We start from the raw sequence: 18,357 nt of genomic DNA, 5'->3' as shown, positions 1-18,357 counted from the left end.
CTGGGTTTTGGCACCTGAGTACAGGACATATACCCAATCGAAAATTCATCAAGGTTTGCATTCATCTCTTTGACCTTTCCTAAAGACGTGTTTCTATTGAATATATAAACGTCTGGTTGGCTGTTTGCGATGCACAAGCTTTCTATTTCAAGAATATTTCACTTCAAGCGCCCTTGATAACATCTGCCGCCTTCTCAGCCACGGCATACACTGAAGACATGATATTTCCACGAGGGATAAGCGGAAAGATGCTAGCATCAACGACACGGAGATTCTTTGTGCCGTAGACAACTAGATTGGTATCCACGACACCTCCCTTCTCCTTGGGCAACATGGCTGCCGTACCGCAAGCATGGAACGTTGTAGAAGCTGTATCGAGAACGTACTTCTTGGCCCCTTCCAGAGTTCCAATGTGGAATGAATCAGGGTGGTTGCGCTTCCCGTCAGGCTTAAGGAAAGCCCCCAATGCTTTGGTCTGGCGGAGATCCTCGAGGGCTTGGACATGACGAGCCAGAATCTCGAGGTCAGCCGGGTGAGAGAAGTAACGGGGGTCGATGTCAGGCACAGCATTGACATCAGCTGATGATATATGAGTTGCTCCACGAGAAAGAGGATGAGACTGGAAGCAGCCGAGAGAGGCAAAGTTCTCGGGCATTAGCGACGATCCGACAAAGCTTTTTCCGCCCTCATGGAGGTTTGCCTGTACCTGAAACAGGAAGCATGCAGCAGAGGTGGCGTCAGGTTTCTCGAGAATCGAACGGACAGCGTTGTAGTAATCTTGGTTCTCGGGCGTTGGCGGGTACTTGTCGAGCAGCTCCTTGGTAGAGTCATGGCTGGGCATGAAAGCATGAGACTGCGTGCCGCCGACGGTAAAGGGGCCAGCTTGATGCTTCTCGTACAGCTCTTGGGCGAGGGCGAGAGCTTCTGGTTCCTGACGCAGGAGGGCATCTCCGGTGGTGACGCCGTCGACCACTTCGTAGCTAACTCCCGTCATGACGTGATCCTGAAGGTTCTCTCCTACGGCAGGGAGATCGACAGTGACTAGAATTCCATGCTTCTCAAGTACTTCCTTTCCTCCGATCCCCGAAAGTTCAAGAAGCTTGGGAGTGTTGAAAGTGCCCGATGCAACGATTACTTCCTTGGCAGCAGTAAATGTCTTGATTTCGCCATTGATTTCGGCTTGCACTCCTGTTGCTTCAACCCCACCAGGACTCTCTTGGAACAGTACCTTGTGGGCTTTGGCACCCGTGATAATCTTAAAGTTGGGTCTCTCAAGGGCAGGCAATGCGTAAGCAGAGCCAGCATAGCTTCGAGTCTTGGTCTCTGGGTCGATGGTTCCTGCATGGCTGTATCCTCCAATTGAGTTCCCCGAGAATGGATCTGTGTATATGTTAGAAAAGGCGGCAGGAGAGTAGCTCACTAACATACCGCCAGTTGTGATCTTATTCAAGTCTCGGAATGCCTCAATCCACGCTTTGCAGAGAGGGTTCTCGAGAACACCGGGAAAGGACACTTTGACGGGGCCAGAAGTGCCTTTGTACTCGTCATTGATCCAGTCGATTCCCAGATGATCAAGCGTCGCCTGATCCTTGGGCGGCAGAAGGGTATATGATTTCTTGTAATATGGCACCAAGCTGGCCCAATCCCAGCCAGCATTGCCGAGCTTCTCCCAAGCATCAATATCAGCTTGAGCGGGAGCAATAAAAGCCTGGCCATTAAGAGAGGACGAACCACCGATGGCCTTGCCCAAAGGAATTTTGACAGAGCGATTCTTCAGACCTGGCTGGGGAGTCGAATGGTACTGCCAGTCGGCATCAGAGCCAAGAAGGGCGGTCCAGAAGGCGGGGATGTTGACGCGGGGGTCAGCAGTGAGGTCATCACCAGCTTCGAGGACCAGGACCTGAACATTGGGATCTTCAGAGAGGCGGTTTGCAACGACGAGACCGGATGTGCCACCGCCGACGATGATGTAGTCAGGAGAAGTCATGATAGTAGATGATGATGTAGTGTTTGTGAGAAAGTTGGAAACACCAACTGCCAACTCTCGGAGGACGCGCGTATATATAGATAAATTGATATTGCCTATCTCAGCAGGGTATCTTCCTTGGCATGCAGCCTTTTCATCCTGTCGCTGGACGACATTCAAGGACGGACCGCAGCGTGCGACTACATTGGGGCTTAGCGCTAACCGGGTATTTCATCTATAACTCGGTGACGAAAGCCAAGCATAGTAATCGCTGTTTCTGTTTCAAAAGCCATATTCCAAGATATCTACCGATGTCCAATCTTTATTCGTAGCGGCCCCATGCCTAGGTACCTAGTTATGTCGCGTCGCGATCCAGGAATACGTGGTCGAAAGCCAAAGTGGAGATGGGCAACATTGAGTCTTCACGAGCACGATAGTGATCCTGGGATATAGGTAGACAAAAGTCATGACCAAAAGAACATGCTGCTGCGTGTCTCTTTGTGTGTTCTTTGATCCAATGTATGACGGAGACGTCATTGAAGAACAAGAATAAGAACGAAAAATCGATTAAAAAAAAATAAATAAAAAGAAGGCAAAAAAACGCCGCTTCTTCTCCTTGTCCTTCTCCTCCTCTCTCTCTTCCTCTTTTTTCTTTTTAAGAGCGACGGACCGCCTTCGAGCCTCGGCAGTCAGAGGCGCCATTGGGCGGACGGCGGAGTGCGGGTCCGGAGGAGGTTTCCGGCGTCGTTGTTGATGATGATGGTGGTGGTGATGGTGGTGGTGGTTGCTGTTGTGGTTGCCGGCGACGGTGCGTCTGCTGCGGCCCCACGCGCTTCTCGATAAATAAGCTGATGAAAGTCAGTATTAATTGATGCTGTGGATGGACGATAGATGAAAACTGGACGAATGAGAGAGAGGGATATGGGTAGGTGATGGAGAGAGACGTGGATGAATGAGGTGCAAGGTAGACTCACAGCTTCATGATGATGATGCGATTGAGGAGAAAAGAGAAAAGAAGAAGCAAAACAAGGCCAGGATGAAGGTAAAATATCCATGTTTCTGGTCGAAGAAGGCACTTTCCATGGCATCAATGAAACATTTGAAAGTTCAAGTGCGAATTACTATGCCTGACCCTCCTAAACGCAATGACGAACCATTGCTACTACCTCGCCGATTTGATAACCATGGCTAGATGGCTTGGTCAATCCTGCTCCCTGAAATCATCCACTCTAAGCAGTTGCTGTTACAGCACATACAGTAGATAACCTGAGGGAGTTCCTGCCTAGCACCACGTCCCACAGTCTGAGACAGAATCGAAGCTGGCCACAGACTTATTCTTGATGTGGAAGCCGTTATTAAACCAAACCTGGGACCTTCTTCCTTTGGTAAGGCTCCAAGGCCTCGAGTCCCAGAGGAGGGCTTGAGGAGTGGCTACGCAGTTGCATTGGCACTGCTTGGCTGCGTTCTTCTTGTGATCGGTAACTTTTTTTTGATATCTATTCTTTCTGTTTTTAGTTGTGATTAATGGTTTGGAAATAGGTTTAGAGGTATCAACCGAAGGGGGTAAGCTATTATTTCCGGATGGTCGTGAGAGCAATTTCCAGGTAAACAATCCCATGAAGAAAAGGAGGGATGAGGAGTGGCATGTCAATGCGAAGGAGCATAGCATCACCAGGCAGTCGAACATCTACGAAAAAGAAATGGGCGACGGGTCAACAACTAGCCGGATTCATGAGATGTCTGTGTGTATGCAGTTTCAAAACCTGAGTAGAAGCGACAAATCCCCCACCGATTGCATTTAGAAGGCTGAGGATGGCTTCCTACCCTTGGCAAATCCTCATCAGTATCTCTTCATCTTGTGATTAAAGAGTAATCTAAGAATAAAGAGAAATAACCTAAAATAAGGCAAAGTTTGTTCAATATTTATCTCATCTTTTCCAAGACTTAAATAAGGCATTTAGGTAACAGGGGCCAGCAATTTGTCGCGTTCTCTATAGTCTATTCCTTTCTACACCATCGTTCCCTTTTGTAACCTTGGATCCCTGGTCTCTGTTTCCTGGTACAGCTCCTCCTCGTCACTCCCACTCCGCTCCATCCCAAACTCCCTCGTCACCTTGATGATATGGCGAGTACTATCGTCATCTCGCTCCTGGTTGGTATCACCATAGTCAACAGTGGCAGTGGCAGCAGGCCCTAGTTCTATCCCATGGGAGCGGCCTGACCGCGTTTGCCTGTCTCGCACACGGCCGATGGTCAAGAGGTCGGTGTGGTGAGATCCGCTGTACTCTTGAGTGCTCTTATCTTTTGCGAGGCTCTTGAAGAATGCTCTGAGTGATGGGAGGGAGCCGGCGATGATGCCTACTCCACACTCTACCACAGTCCAGAGAATGATGTTTGCAACTGAATCTGTCGGCCAATGCTGATTAGCTGTTTACTAAACTCTAGGGAGACGGGACGGCACGTACACACAAAGTTCGAAGGTTGAAGATATGCGTTCGAATATGGGACTCGAATAATGCTGGCGATCGACGCCCTACAATCACCTCGTCAGTCATGGACAGTAGTCAGAAACTCGGGCCCAAACTCACAACACTCCCAGACCCATAATCAGCTGCGCGTACAGCTTCAACTTGGACCTCATCTGAAGCTTTCGCACAAGAACCATGGGAATAGTCGCGACCGCAAAGTCAGTAATGACATTAGCAGCCGATGCCGCGTACGTCAGGATAGTGGGAAGGATCTTGTTCATGCACTTCCCCCTAGACGGATCCCAGAACGCCTCGACCGGTTGGCACTGGACCATGATGACGATGAATCCGACCGAGCTCATCAGGATGGACAGGCCTATGAGGCCTCGCAGTAGCCAGACGTATACCTTCCCCGTTGCTATTCGTAGGACCGTGACGCAGATGCTCGATTTAACGCATACGAGCGTGGCGGCGTAGAAGATCTGCCATAGGAAGACATACTGTTGTTGTCGGATCTCGTTAGGTGGTTGTGTATATATCGACCGAATCGACGCGACGAACCTTCATGCCCTCTCGAACTTGAGCATCGGTGAGCTTCCTCCGGACCGTACCAATACCGCGATGGCATCCAACTATCACAATAACGTTGTGTACAATGTAGGATGCCTACTTGAAGTCAGCTAAGAAAAGGATCAGTGTTGGTTGGCTTACCCATCCCGCGACCATCAGATGGTCATCGGTACCGAGGCACCGGTTCCTCGCTCGGACAAACGTCCGCATAAGGACGACAATCGTGCAGAGAACCGAGAGGATAACCGTCGTGGCGTACGTCCCGAGAGCCAGGCCCTTGGGCTCAACGGGTTCCCAACCCACGTCCTCAGCCATGGCAGATATCTGTCGATAAACCAGACAGCCGGTGTTGAACAAAAGTTGCCAGAATAGAGTTCATACTCAATGGTTCCCTGAGAATAGATTAAAACAAATCCACGCTGTCAGGCTCAGATTTAATCATGCAAGAATCTTAGCCCCTTGCTTTTTCTTCAACCAGGACCCTCGTACCTCCTCGAGGATCAGAGTTTCCTACCTTGTCCGCGATGTGACCTGCTGTTGGCCGTTACATGTCGAGTATGGGACGCTAGTCTCGTCTCAGGATGATTCCTCGGGCCAAGATTGCGCGGGGAGGCTAGGCATTGTTTCCCGTCCCGTTTGTGGCATCGGCTTTGGAGGTTAATCAGACCACTTATGACCAGCTAGCTACTTCGAAATTGTCCTACATATGACAGAAATTGATCATCAATCAGATAAAAGATCACCTTCTCTGTGAGTTGTACCTCTTTCGTTTCGTACCTTTCAAGTCCTCTCCTCTGCTCGTCCGAGAAAACATTCCCAGGGGCACAGCAACCCCAGAACTGTCTCCTTGGCATGGTCCGACGACCTTGTTGATCTCCCCGCTAGCAAGGGCCAACGACGGGGCCATCCGTCTGCTTCCAATATTCGTATTGGCAAAGCGACGAGAGCTACTGCACTGCTACCTTGGGGAACGTAGGCGAGCCATCTCCCATGTCGAAACAAGATGCAGGGGCTTCACCGCTACGACCCTGAGCGGCCGGGTTCCTGTAACGGCCAGCTTCACAGCCCATGACCCCGATGATCCCTTATAAAGAGAAAGCTATCTGCACTGTCGAAGCTCCTCTCTGTTTGATCAGCTTCCCCCTGTGAACCCCCGTTTCTCTCCCCAGCAACCATGTCCGCCTACACTGTAAAGGATCGATTTGCCGTAGTCACTGGAGGCGGCTCCGGTTGGTTGTCTCTGCATGTGATATTTGCTCGTGTAGACTCATCCCCATCTCAGGTATCGGCCTTGCCACTGTCCGATTGCTCCTCGCAGCTGGGTGTTCCGTCATAATCGCCGACCTGCGCCTCCGACCCGAGGCCGAACCCTTGGTCGCCGAGTACCCCCATCCAGCTAAAGAACCCAACAAGGCATCCCTCGTCTTCTGCGAGACTGATATATCCGACTGGACCCAGATCAGTGCGCTATGGAAGACAGCCCTCGAGACGTTTGGGCGAATTGATATTGTCGTCAACAGTGCTGGAGTCTATGAGCCCCCCTCAAGCTCCTTCTGGAAGCCGCCGGGTATCTCTCCCTCTCCGAGGACCCTGAAGATGCCAAGGTGGGCCAGTATAAAAGCTTCGCCATCAACACTATCGGCCCAATCAGGCTGTCCCAGATCGCCATTGACTATTGGCAACAGAACCCAGAGGTAGAGGGAAACCTCCTTTGGGTTGCTAGTATGGGTGGCTACATGCATTCCATGCAGGCTCCCCTTTACTTTGCAAGCAAGGCAGCTCTCGTCAGCATGGTCAAGTCTCTGTCTGGTCTGAGAAGGGCCCTCAACATCCGAAACTCTGCTGTCTGCCCAGGACCATGCTTTGTACGTCTTCCATGCTAGACTACCCCGCTACAGATGCTAACGATAACAGACGCCCATCTTTGAGCAGGAATACTGCCGTGACAGACTTCGACCGGGCGATGTTGCCTTGAAGCCAGAGGACTGCGCCGAGTTGATTATGCGCGTTCTCCAGGAGCCCCAGTACGGCGACGGAAACATTGTAGAGATCATGATGATCGGAACAAAGGAGGAGCAGACGGTCAATGTGCGCGAGATTGGGCTCGAAGCTCTGTATCCAACTGTAGGCCCGTTGGATCAAGGCACGCGCGCCATGGCGGAGGAGCTCAAGTTCTTTGGCGAGGTCAAGGAGAAGGGAATGCGTACATAGTTGGTTATTAGCGTCAAGAGCTCTCTGAATAGTTCATGAAAATATCACAAGTGATGATTCATACTTGAAGAGTCTGCGACTTCTTAGTACACCCAAGAGACAAAGTTTGAAATACCCATCTGATAAGATAGCTTGCTTTCACTTCTTGTCCCCCATGACGAGGAACGTCTTTTGATTATCAAAGAGAAACAACTATCATTTACACATCTACTACAGTACTACTAAATTCACAAAAAGTTGTATCCTACGCCTTCTTGAATGGCGTGTCCCTGCGATAATGCCAAGTGCATGCGTCGCTATAAACCTGCTGATAACCAAAAACGCCCTCAACCAAATTCAAGATCATGGTAGCCGAGATGGTAAAGACGCTTCCATACCGATTCTCACAGAACAAAGTGAGTCTGTCGTAAGTCACTCCAAAGCCAGAAGTTCCATGGTTCAGCTCGATCTCTACCGCAGGGGGCTGGTCATGTTAGAGAGCACATCACCTTGGAATGGGTAGTTGCTTACCTTGGTCGTCAGGTTCGGGTTGATTCTGCACCATCTCTTGAGGTACTCGGACAGAACTTCCAGGGTCTGGCTGTGACTACACTCAATCTCGATCTTGTTCTTTCCAGCCGCATAGACAAAGAGATGGTAAGGAGTCTTTTGGAGAAGAGTGCCAGGCTTGGGCATGGTGTTAGGATCAGGTAGATAATCCACAGTCGATGGCTGGCTCTTTGTCTGTTGCTGCTTCGCAGGCTGCTCTACGGCTTCCTCGACGCCGACGTCAGCCCACTCGTCTCCGGTGGTGGAGTGAATGGGTAGTGGCTTGGAGGGCTTCTTGGCTTCGAAGCAGTCGAGGAGCTGCTCTTTGAAGACGCCGGCAAACTGAGCTGGCTGGTAGACCTGAGTGTTGGGGAGAGAAAGCACAAAGCCTAGACGTCCATCGGACCATTGTGTAGAGGCATGCTCACTCTCGGAAATCTATGTTGCCATGTTAGCCGTCTTGTTATTGAAGCACGCCATGTCCTGTTTGAAATCTATTCCAAGACTTTTATTGTACTTACCTCAACAATCAAATTCAGCCTAGAGCAAAGCTCATTGATTTTGGTCAACAGCTTATCAGCCCACTCTTCTTGACTCTCGTCGTCGAGCAACTCGGTCAGAACCTGGAACCAGGTCTGCAGAAAAGACACCACCGAGGCGATGAGCTGGTTCTTGTCCTCCCAGACATTATCCAGCTCAGAGACAAGAATCGGCCATTCGGGCTCACAGTGAACCTCAAGGCCGAGCACTTCCTTAAGGGCCTTAATGGCCTTTTGCGCAGGACTATCGGGGTTTGTCCAGTTGTCTCTGACAGAGACCTTGGCCTTCAACGGTCTATATGTGTCAGTAGATGGAAGCACCTCTGGGGAGGACAACTCACAGAGACATGTTTAGAGATAGTGCACTTCACTTCCAGCTTCTGAACATTGATAGTCGAGAACAACAAAGACCTCCCCCAACAAAACAACTTCACCGCGACATTATCAATCACGCCGCCTAATCTACCTGGACCCCTGAAAACACCCCAGTCTGCCCATAGCGCTGCCCCGCGTTGTGGGCTTTCACGCCGCTCCAGAGCCAGCCCTTCTCCATTCGGCGCTAACTTTCAGCTGGGCGTTGTGGCGTCCTTGGGACAGGCACAAGGCAGATTGATCATAGCCCTTCGGTGCAGCTGCCTCCGGAAGCGGCTCTTGGGGCTTGGCAGGCGTGGAAATTGCACCTCAGCTAGCTGTCAGCCCAAGGTCAAATGTTTGCCCGCACGTGGAGGTTGGTGATGGTGTCACACCGAATGCAGGAGGACCAGAGGCGTTGTCCGGCGTTTACAATTTTCCATTCTAGACCCGAGTCAGAAGTTGCCGAACGACCCGTCCCTTGGCTAGGCAGATGTTGGCATATTGCCTAGGGCAGCTGTTGAAGCTCGTCGAGCTCAGGGGTTCATCAAGCTATCATCTCGGTCCATAAAAGACTCTATGTCGCAGCTGTCACCGACTTTTCCAGAATCCCATCATCCTTCCAACCTCATTCCTCCAGATCTTCTCTAGACCTTTAACGAAATATCTTACAACATGGCTCGTCTCCCCCCGCCGAGAAGCTCCCTCTTGCTGTCCGCAAGAACAGTACGTCCCCTTGACTACACTTTGATAAAGAACCGGGCTAACAGTCTTCTAGTCCGAGATGGCTGGGAGAACAAGAAGGAGGAGTGGGAGAAGAAGCTCTCAGATCTCCTTGGAGAGTCATGGACCATCGACATTGACCCCAAGGCCCTGTACCCTTACGCCGAGGCAGACTCGTGGGCATCCACTTCTCTTGGTGACTGCATCAATAGGTAAGACCTTTTTCACTTCAACTCATCACTTCTTGCCCCTCTCTTGAGAGTCAGTTGTCCACTAACATGTCCAACTTAGTTACGTTGAGGGTGTCGAGTATCAGATGCGATACTTTATCGACTCCAACGGAGGAGATGGCCCCAAGGCTGAGATTAACAACATCTGCTCGGCCCATGTCCTCACCATGGACTTTGACGAGGAAAACACCGTCTCCTACTGCGGCGTCAAGGTGACCCCCGAGGGCAAGCTGGTCATCCTCTTCACCCAGGGCAACCTGGGCACAAACACCAGCTACGCCGCTGAGAGCAGCAAGCTCATCAAGGCCCTCAACGAGGGTCCCACCGGCGACAGACCCATGAGCTACATTGCCCGGGCCTCCATCAGGAACGACTACGAAAAGGAGCTCCCCGAGGTCCAGAAGAAGCTCAACAAGATCTTTGGCAAGGACGTCGCCATCGTGCCCAACTTTGAGGACAACTTTAACAAGCTCAAGGCTGACTCCAACGCCCAGGATGGCTGGGAGGACATCTTTGGTCGAACTCACCTGTCGTACCTGCAGGGTCTGGTCTCTGACCTTGAGTACCAGAAGTTTGACCAGGACGAGATGCTTCAGGAGGGTCTCGTCGAGGCTGTGGAGGAGAGCGCTGTTCACGTCCGTGTCGTGAGTGAGCTAAAGAGGTCATATAACGAGACTGTCATTGAGGGTGGCATTCTCTATCTTCAGGTATGTTATAGTGTTATGTACTCACTACGAGATGCTCATCTCAGTGAGCCTTTTCTAGGATGCTAAGCTAACGATTCCTGTAGACCATCCCTAAGGACTTTGGTGTCAACGCCCACAGTATCGCCAACGAGCTGATCAACCTCCTGTAAGATGTCATGACGGATCACGAGTAACTAAGCGAGCGCCATTGAGATTTGAGAACCCACAGAATAGAATATTGTTCTGATGCCTACACTGTGCCATATGAGTTGTGCTTGAAAGTGTCTGATGATCGACGATTGTGACCATGACGATAGTTGAATTTCGTTGCCTGAACTCTAACGCAATGAACGTTTCAAGTAACAACACTATGAGTAAATATGAACAGATCCCGATGAAACACAGTAGTGGTTCATGCTATTTCCTCATTGTAGCACCCACTGCTGTCATCTGACCAAGGCCTCAGTCTTGAGTTTAGTATCAAGTGAACCAACTTTAGTAGCCATTTCCAAGGAATCATACTACCCAACCCTTCCATGCATGACAGGAGGAGAAACGACATCTTCAAGCCAAGCCAAAAACTCTGAGAGTAGAGTGGAGGTATCACGAGAATCCGAGACGTGGCCTCAAGGGCGGTCAGCCTGCAGACAAGACAACGCCCAGCCTTGGAGCTCCATCTCCTCCCCACACGAGGCCCAGGGCCCAGCTTCACCCACAGAACTGCCAAACTGCCTATCCCAAACCTCAATCTCGAAGATAGAGGGCATCAACAACTCAAAAAGAGATTCTAGCAACTAAATCTGTCTGAACGTCAAAAAGAGAGGACCGAGCGTGGATCGAACACGCGGCCTAGAGATCTGCAATCTCTCGCTCTACCACTGAGCTATCGATCCAATTGTGGCAAATGAGCTTGGTATATCGCCTCAAGTCGTGCTGGTTCACACGTCGAGAATTCGCAGATTTTGGGCCTTCTTCAGGGTAGACGAGAACAACTCCGCCATAACAGTGTCGATGGAAGGTTACGACCCATTGTGGTTCTCTGGTGTTTCCTGGACAAAAGGGCGTGTATGTGTAAGTATAGAAAAGGAAGAGAAAGGTTCACGCGGGGAGAGATTAATAGCCATCTTTGAGCACGCCATTCTTTGTTGGCATTGTTCATGTTTGTTGTTACACGCCACCCTCAATCCTCCAATTTCGTATATCGCTAACAATTGGGTATATCCGAACCAAACTCCAAAAGGAAACATTCGTCCATAGCACTTCTTATCCAATAGCACGGTCCACATCGACGCCGTACCGCTGCTTCTCCCGCATGTGTGAATCGGTAGTGTCCCACCACTTAAGTGTATAGACACTCCTGCTAAACACTCCTGATTGAGCTAGTTCTCCATCATTGCGCCATTCCGATCCGGGAGGAACGAATTCAGGTGTAGTCATTTCGCCGCCGGCGAGAAGTGTTGCTGTCCCAGCGATTGAGCACGGGTTATGTGGCAGGACACCTCGGACTTCCATCAGCTGCGTCGTTGCGATGGCGCAGACGACCATGGTCGCGAGCATGGCCTGTAGTGCAATCTTGGTGGGTTTGTTCTGCTTCAGTCGCCGGTGCCCTGATGTTGTCAAGGTTCCGTTGTACGATGGCAGTCGAGCGCCGTCGGTAGAGTTGCTGCGCATGTTCAAGGACATGGCCTGGGCCATGTAGACCTCGTACAGACGGCTGGCTCCTTCAGCCAACTTATCCCTGCCCTTCTCCCCAAGGTATTCCTCGAGAGGCCGTCCAGCCTTGCCATGCACGAGCGCCGAGATGAACTGGTCGATATTGGCGTAGGCTGGACTCGTGTTGTTCGGACCCGGAACGGTGCGGTTGTAGACAGAGTCGCTCAGGCCCTCTAGCCAAGCATTAATGGCGTATTCGTACCGATAGCTTCCTGTACCGTTCTTCACCAGGGATGCTGTAGACTCATCGACCTTGGGCTTGCCTGAGCTGGTGAACTGAAAGTCAGGCAGGCTCCAGGTAAGATTCGTTTCCACCCGCTCCAGGTTCTGGTAGCACATCAAAGTTTCGAGATCATACTCGATGTTCCATTTGGCGGAACTCTTCCCGATCTGCTTGAGGCTCTTGACTTGGACGGTCCCGAGAGTGAGCGCAAAGGTCGGGCAGCCATTATTCCCAGTGCTCAGTCCGTTGGCACCGTAGCCATCGCCGGTGGTAGGGTTGGTATTGATAGCACCGTTGCCCGAGATGGACTGGCTGTCCCATTGCATGACCGAGGCTTGCCCCATGTATACTGGCTTCGAGGTATAAGGCATGAGAAACGACTCCATCCACCAATCTCCCGTCAAATTCTTGTTTGGGGAAGTCTCGCACCATTTCGCATAATCCAAGGTGGTGTTGAAACCAACCTGCATGTAGCCCTGGATGGCCTCGGTGAACCCGTTCTGCCCCGGGATGTTCTGGGTGTAGTTCCCTTTGGCATCGACCATGACCATTTTTACCTCTCGTTTCTCAACAAGAGGTGTGCAGTTCAGCTTTGGCCGATATGCCGGGACATTGATGGTGAATGGCGCTTCAGTGCTCGAATTCGCAATCTTAACCTGAGGTGGCTTGAAATGGTTGTACACAAGTCCCTCATGAGTCCATTGCGGATAGTCCAAATCGAGGTACTCGATCAGACTGTCGATGGCAGCAGCCTGGTTGTCGCTGAGTGACAGATCCACATTGTCAAAGTTGAACGTGTCGAGTTGCTGGATCGCCAAATCCTGAACTTGGGGCACGTTGATGGCGCTGTAAAGACCAGAGATGACAATCGTCAGAAAGCTGCCGATAAAATTGGCAAGCAAGGCCACCAGGACCGCGAAGTGCCGGGTCTTGAAGGACATGAAAGCTGCATGGGGCAAGAGCTTGCCAACCATGTTCAGGCTGATGGATCGCTCAGCGGGAGCTCTGCCCTTCCTGAGTGCGTGGAATGGAGCAAAGACAGCGACCATGAACTCGACGGCAGAATACATACTGGCAACTCCAAGTACTACCGCGGCTGGGATGTATGTTGCAAGGACGACCGAGTCTGAGGGACCAATGTCGACGAAGCCAGTGTTGGCGTCCGAAAGACGTTGAACGATCTCCAGAGCGGCGATGAGAAGCAGCGGCAACACAATGGTCACGCACAGGAACCAACGTGTACCTGCCATGGGCCACCACCAAGGCACAGCATGTGTTTCCGCGCTTGCTTTATACGAGACTTGCTCTTTGCCTTGAGCAACGGGCTCGACCACGAAGGCTGGTTCTGGTCCAGGGACAACTACACTTCGGAAGCCGAGGCCTTGTAATCGCGAGCGGATCTGGCTCTGACGGAGAGACCCCATGTTCATCAAAGTCTGGCGTAGAGAATGACTCGCCGCAAGAATAGCAGCCGTAGTAGCAGCGGAGCCAGGCTCATGAGGGACCACATCGCGAGGTCGGACAAAGACTGTGCCAACGGCTATCAGTGTGAGAAGTGCCAGGAAGGCGCACATGAAACCGGTCGACTGTGCTTTGACATGCAGGCGGTTCTCGACATACGAGATATTTCCAGCCACCTGCTTTTCCATCGGCTGAAGAGCGAGTTGTCGCATCAGTTGAGCGGCAATGCCGTTGAACACGCTTGTCCCCGTTTCAATCAGCAAATCGGGGTCAAGGAATGCGCCGACCGACGAGTTACCATTCTTCATGCTCATAAGCTGGAAGAATGTCGGGACTACCTGCGACAGAGCATAGTCCTCACCGCCAGGCCCAAGGTAGAGGGCCTTGGAGGCGGTTTCGACACCCCTGGCGACGGCTCCAACAGGCAATCCAGAGACCAGTTTCCGGCCCGATTTTGAGATGGACGACAAGACTGCTTGAGCAGAATTATTGACGAGACTTGCGGCCTGCACGTCGAAGAATTGGAGATTGTACCTCGGCTTGCAGAGTGCCACCTTGACTTCATGAGCGTAGAAATAGTCTGGGTTGGCCTTCGATACGTTGTATGGCGCTATTCTCAAGTCGGCCACAGACAGGACTATCCGCTGGTCCGCATAGATATCTTGAATCATGTCGCGTTTGTCGCTGTCATTCGCTTGGAGATACTGGGTAGCAAAGTTCCAATCGACATTGCAAGGGTACACCCCAAAGAGCCCCTGGTAGTTTTGCGTCGTATTCTTTCGATGGTAGTAGTTGTGATCAGGGCCAACGCCGATCGTGACGCCATTAATCTTGCAGTCGGAAGTCGATATATTGGTCACGATGAATGACCCCAGGATACTCTTCCAGGGCATTCTGGCCGCGGTTCCATTGGTGATGGGCAGGATCTCGCAATCAAGACCTACGCGAATGCCCTCGGTTGTCAGAGTATAATTGAGATCGTCGGACACGCCGTTTGGGAGCTGGAGCTCGGGCAGGATGAGATTCTCGGAGGTCCCGGCAGGGTACTGCAGACCCTGGAAGTGAATGCCGTAGTACAATTGGGCGGCAGCTGGGCCGACCTTGAAAGCAATGTCGACATCTTTTGGGTCTTTGACCCGAAACTCACTCTTGACGCCAAAGTCTTGACTGGTCTTGGTCACCTCGGTTGTCTCGAGGATCAGCAAACCGGTGGAGAAGACGGTCTGGGGTGTGTTAGAGATGGCCTGGGCGGACTAGGGGAGAACATACCGTGCCGAGTATCAGCAAGTGACCTGTGATGGAGAGGGCAACAGCCCAGTGTCGGTTCTTGATGGCTTGCCAAAGAGCGCTGGGCACAATGGGCGAAATATAGTCGAGTAATAGGGACTTGTCAGCAGGAGATGGGCCTTGTTGCAACTCTTTCCAAGGAACCAGCATCTTGTTATGATGATCGACCTGCTTCCACAATGCTCCGACGATGACAAGCACTGTGCCGAGTTAGACATGAAAGCATGTGACGAAATCCTCGAGAGAACTTACAGGCAGTTGGTCCATACTTCCACCCATAGTGATTAGCTTCTTTTTGGGTGCTGATGCCATTGTTTTCCTGGGAGAAGTGGTACAAAAGGCCGGTGGCCAGCGTCATGCAGATAAAGACAAGGGCAAAGATAAACAGCACTGTCTTGGACAACCACATGGGCGTCCACATGCGTTTTCGGAGACCATCTTGACCTCCAGACGGTGGGGACCTATCTGTGTACTGAACTCTGGTGTTGTGCTTGGGATCCACGGTAGGCTGTACCGGAGAGGGCTCCTGCGAAGGTACACAGCGTTCGTATTCCTCGCTTGGACGGAGGGGAGACACAGGCCGCGGAGATTCAGAGTCGTCACTCCTGGACCGAGCCATGAGATCGTATTGCTGTTGGCCTCGATGCCCCGATGTTGGGCTCTGAGTATATGTCGTCCAGGTGGGTCCATCTAAATAACCACCCATGGGATGCATGTAGCCCAGGTCATCCTCGTCTTGCTGCGCAGCTGGAGGGAGATTTTTGTTAGCTGGCAGATTGGGTTGTCCCATTCCTCAGATGAAACACACCTTGTTGGTACCGCTTTGAATGCATGGTGCCAGGTATGGCCGGCGGCGCGCCTGCTGAGGCGACAGGTTTTCTCACGCCTGACATTTCATGCAACCACGACGACAGCAGTCAATCACGTAGGCCAGACGTCTGAGAGAGTCAAGGCGAATAGAGAAGCCATGGATGGCATCTTTATGAGGGACATGCGACTGCAAGCGCTTACACCCCAGCATCTTGGAGAGGCTGAGGGACCAGTCACGGTGGTGCTCGATGTGGCACTGACTGGGGCTGGTACAGGAAGAACCTGTCTCCGCGTCCAGACTCGACCAACAGACCAATCAGACACGCTCCTTCGTCCCGAAGGAAGCACTCAGCGCTTGATTTAAACGATGTATGGCACGTTCAATTGGCGGGTATTCATAGATGAAGCAGGCGGAGGATTGGCGCCGCATATGGTGTCACTCGCATCATGCTTTTCTCACATCATCGTAAGTGATTGTCCTTTGTTGCCTGGAGGTTGGACATATCGCTACCTAGTTAAACTACTATTTCCTCGTGTCGTGGTATCTATAGTTGCCTAGGTATCTCGTGATGGACGATCAGAAACCTGAACGAGTTTTCGAGTCCGCTCTCGAAAACTGGAGGTCCATTGAAAGCGCTTCAAGCAAGCCACCCATGCCAATCTGCCAATAGGACTCATTTTACTAGTGTTTCAGCCTTGCACTAGCTTTTGCGCTAGGACAGTTCGGTCGGCACTAATTGCGGCAAGGACTGCTTCGCGACTGATCGTCCTGGAACAACAAAAGCCCGCCATCATCAATTCGCTGCCGAGATGCGGTGAAGGGAGAGACTCTCGGATGATGTGTTTTGGTGGTTACCCAAATCAGCAGCTACAAAACCAAAGGGTCGTCCGAGTGGCAAATGATACCGTCGATCGTGATCCACGGCAGTGTCAGCGCCATGCCGGAGACGAGGCTAGGCAAGAGCTGATCGTCGGGGTCTGATCATTGCTCGTGCGGGAAAAATTCCGTGGCAGAGTCTGCTCAGCGATTTTCAGGGGACCTTTTTTTCCCTGATGGTTCGTGAGACGATTGAGGCATCAAACAAAACGAGTACAACATTGGAGGGTTTTGCATTGAGGTGTTGGTGTTGGCACCGGGAGGATCTAGAAACGCTGATATTTATGCGAAGCTGTCGTTATGTTTTGCTGGCTGTATCAGCCTCAATCCTTCAACGTCTGCGCCCGCCCTCGGCAGCTTCCCGCGCCACTTTTCCCCTCCTCCGACGTCTTTTCGGTCTCGAAAAAGATGGGCAATCTTTATGTGGAGTGACAAGTGACAAGGGCCAGGGGTTTCTTGGGACGAAAGGGTCCGGCCGCCAATGGGGCATCATACCTCGAAAGTATGTCGTCCTCCAACCCAGGCACATCATCCAGTTTTGTTTCCCCCGTCCACAATGGAGAAGAGGACTTTCGAATCTATTGGATCTCGGATCCGAGAGAGGGGGGCACTTTTGAACCTTTTGGAGCGCTCTGACGTCGTCCTTCTCCGCTTCAAATCTCGTGTGGCTTTGAGAAATGAAACCGAAACAAACGGTCTGAAACCCAGTCTGACGTGTGAAAAAAACGTCTTGGGTGAGCCTCGCCCGGCAGGAAAGTTAGACGGACAAGAAAGATACAGTAGGACAAGGCTATGCCCTGCTGTGCTCTGTATGCCCGGCTGTCCCGAGCTTTATCGGATCATGCTCGTTTCAAGAACAAACACACGGCACTACAGTACACTCTGCTGCGCGGCCAACACCAACAACCCACCACCAACTCTGAAGCAACAGCATCCGAGATGTGTAATTGGTGTGACGTCAGAGCCAAAGAGCAACATCCCTGAACCCCTGATGATCACGGAGGCGGGCTGGGCTACGGGAACTTTGCGGAGCAACCTTTGAGGCTTGGGCAAACACACATACGCAGAGAGAGGCCCGCCGCGGCGCTCCCACTCCCGAGCGGCCACGACACGTCGATTGTGATGCGCCGCCTTCGTGGCTCATCAATGGACGAGTTTCATCTCAAAGACCCTCTAGTGATGTGCATATGATGTCCTATTTTGAACTGCTCGCTTCATGCAGTTTCCCTTTCCCGATGATGCTCTATCCCTGATCATCATCGTATCTTTTTTTACTGTGGGTGCGGCTGCTGATCGCCCCCCCATTGTGTTGCTTGCTCTCACACATATTTCACCCACATTGACCCCCAACTGGCACTTGACAGCAGATTGTTACAATCCCCTTCATTTAATTCATTCCTCTGCCCATCCCAGCTGCAGAGGGGACAAACATCTTCAGCACTCGTTTCATCTGTGCGACACATCTTGGCCTGTGGGAAAGCTGTGCTCCCTGCCCTTGATACTTACTTGAGCCAACAAACCCATTCGCTTTTTTTTCCTCCAGTCCTTTTTCTTTTTGCATCTCTGCATTCGTTTTATCTCACCATCGATCGTTTCGCTGGAATCCTGCTGTTCTTCGTATTAATTGGTGTACATCTGCATCATCGCGACCGACAACACGCATCACACCGCATCGTCACTCGGCCACGATACCCTCAATTTCCATCATCTACTA

The 18,357-nt window shown here is 51.6% G+C and overlaps 7 protein-coding genes across 7 annotated transcripts; 2 read left to right on the top strand and 5 right to left on the bottom strand.

Moving 5' to 3' along the window:
- Positions 1 to 163: 163 nt before the first annotated feature.
- Positions 164 to 1,987, bottom strand: MRS44_008890 (uncharacterized protein; the record flags this gene model as incomplete). Its single annotated transcript, XM_046280080.2, has 2 exons — positions 164 to 1,380; positions 1,429 to 1,987. The coding sequence occupies 2 exons, from the start codon at positions 1,985 to 1,987 to the stop codon at positions 164 to 166; spliced, it is 1,776 nt and encodes a 591-aa protein (XP_046132345.1).
- Positions 1,988 to 2,621: 634 nt separating this feature from the next.
- MRS44_008889 (uncharacterized protein) lies at positions 2,622 to 2,948 on the bottom strand (the record flags this gene model as incomplete). The annotated part of the gene is made up of 2 exons (XM_065621102.1): positions 2,622 to 2,814; positions 2,941 to 2,948. 2 exons carry the CDS (start codon positions 2,946 to 2,948, stop codon positions 2,622 to 2,624), a joined length of 201 nt encoding a protein of 66 aa, XP_065477174.1.
- A 1,026-nt stretch (positions 2,949 to 3,974) lies between these two features.
- Positions 3,975 to 5,319, bottom strand: MRS44_008888 (uncharacterized protein; the record flags this gene model as incomplete). The annotated part of the gene is made up of 5 exons (XM_065621101.1): positions 3,975 to 4,372; positions 4,432 to 4,499; positions 4,555 to 4,949; positions 4,996 to 5,100; positions 5,146 to 5,319. The coding sequence occupies 5 exons, from the start codon at positions 5,317 to 5,319 to the stop codon at positions 3,975 to 3,977; spliced, it is 1,140 nt and encodes a 379-aa protein (XP_065477173.1).
- Positions 5,320 to 6,178: 859 nt separating this feature from the next.
- MRS44_008887 (uncharacterized protein) lies at positions 6,179 to 7,215 on the top strand (the record flags this gene model as incomplete). The annotated part of the gene is made up of 4 exons (XM_065621100.1): positions 6,179 to 6,233; positions 6,287 to 6,608; positions 6,656 to 6,869; positions 6,919 to 7,215. The coding sequence occupies 4 exons, from the start codon at positions 6,179 to 6,181 to the stop codon at positions 7,213 to 7,215; spliced, it is 888 nt and encodes a 295-aa protein (XP_065477172.1).
- Positions 7,216 to 7,459: 244 nt separating this feature from the next.
- On the bottom strand, positions 7,460 to 8,631 carry MRS44_008886 (uncharacterized protein; the record flags this gene model as incomplete). The annotated part of the gene is made up of 4 exons (XM_046283661.1): positions 7,460 to 7,678; positions 7,726 to 8,181; positions 8,265 to 8,577; positions 8,624 to 8,631. The coding sequence occupies 4 exons, from the start codon at positions 8,629 to 8,631 to the stop codon at positions 7,460 to 7,462; spliced, it is 996 nt and encodes a 331-aa protein (XP_046132342.1).
- A 677-nt stretch (positions 8,632 to 9,308) lies between these two features.
- On the top strand, positions 9,309 to 10,442 carry MRS44_008885 (uncharacterized protein; the record flags this gene model as incomplete). The annotated part of the gene is made up of 3 exons (XM_065621099.1): positions 9,309 to 9,568; positions 9,648 to 10,293; positions 10,377 to 10,442. 3 exons carry the CDS (start codon positions 9,309 to 9,311, stop codon positions 10,440 to 10,442), a joined length of 972 nt encoding a protein of 323 aa, XP_065477171.1.
- Positions 10,443 to 11,535: 1,093 nt separating this feature from the next.
- Positions 11,536 to 15,746, bottom strand: MRS44_008884 (uncharacterized protein; the record flags this gene model as incomplete). The annotated part of the gene is made up of 3 exons (XM_065621098.1): positions 11,536 to 14,892; positions 14,939 to 15,156; positions 15,209 to 15,746. The coding sequence occupies 3 exons, from the start codon at positions 15,744 to 15,746 to the stop codon at positions 11,536 to 11,538; spliced, it is 4,113 nt and encodes a 1,370-aa protein (XP_065477170.1).
- Positions 15,747 to 18,357: the final 2,611 nt, after the last annotated feature.

Source organism: Fusarium solani (assembly GCF_023522795.1).
Source record: "Fusarium solani strain SB1 chromosome Unknown bctg00000005, whole genome shotgun sequence".
Classification (NCBI taxonomy): domain Eukaryota; kingdom Fungi; phylum Ascomycota; class Sordariomycetes; order Hypocreales; family Nectriaceae; genus Fusarium; species Fusarium solani.
This window is presented reverse-complemented; position numbering and strand designations above follow the sequence as displayed.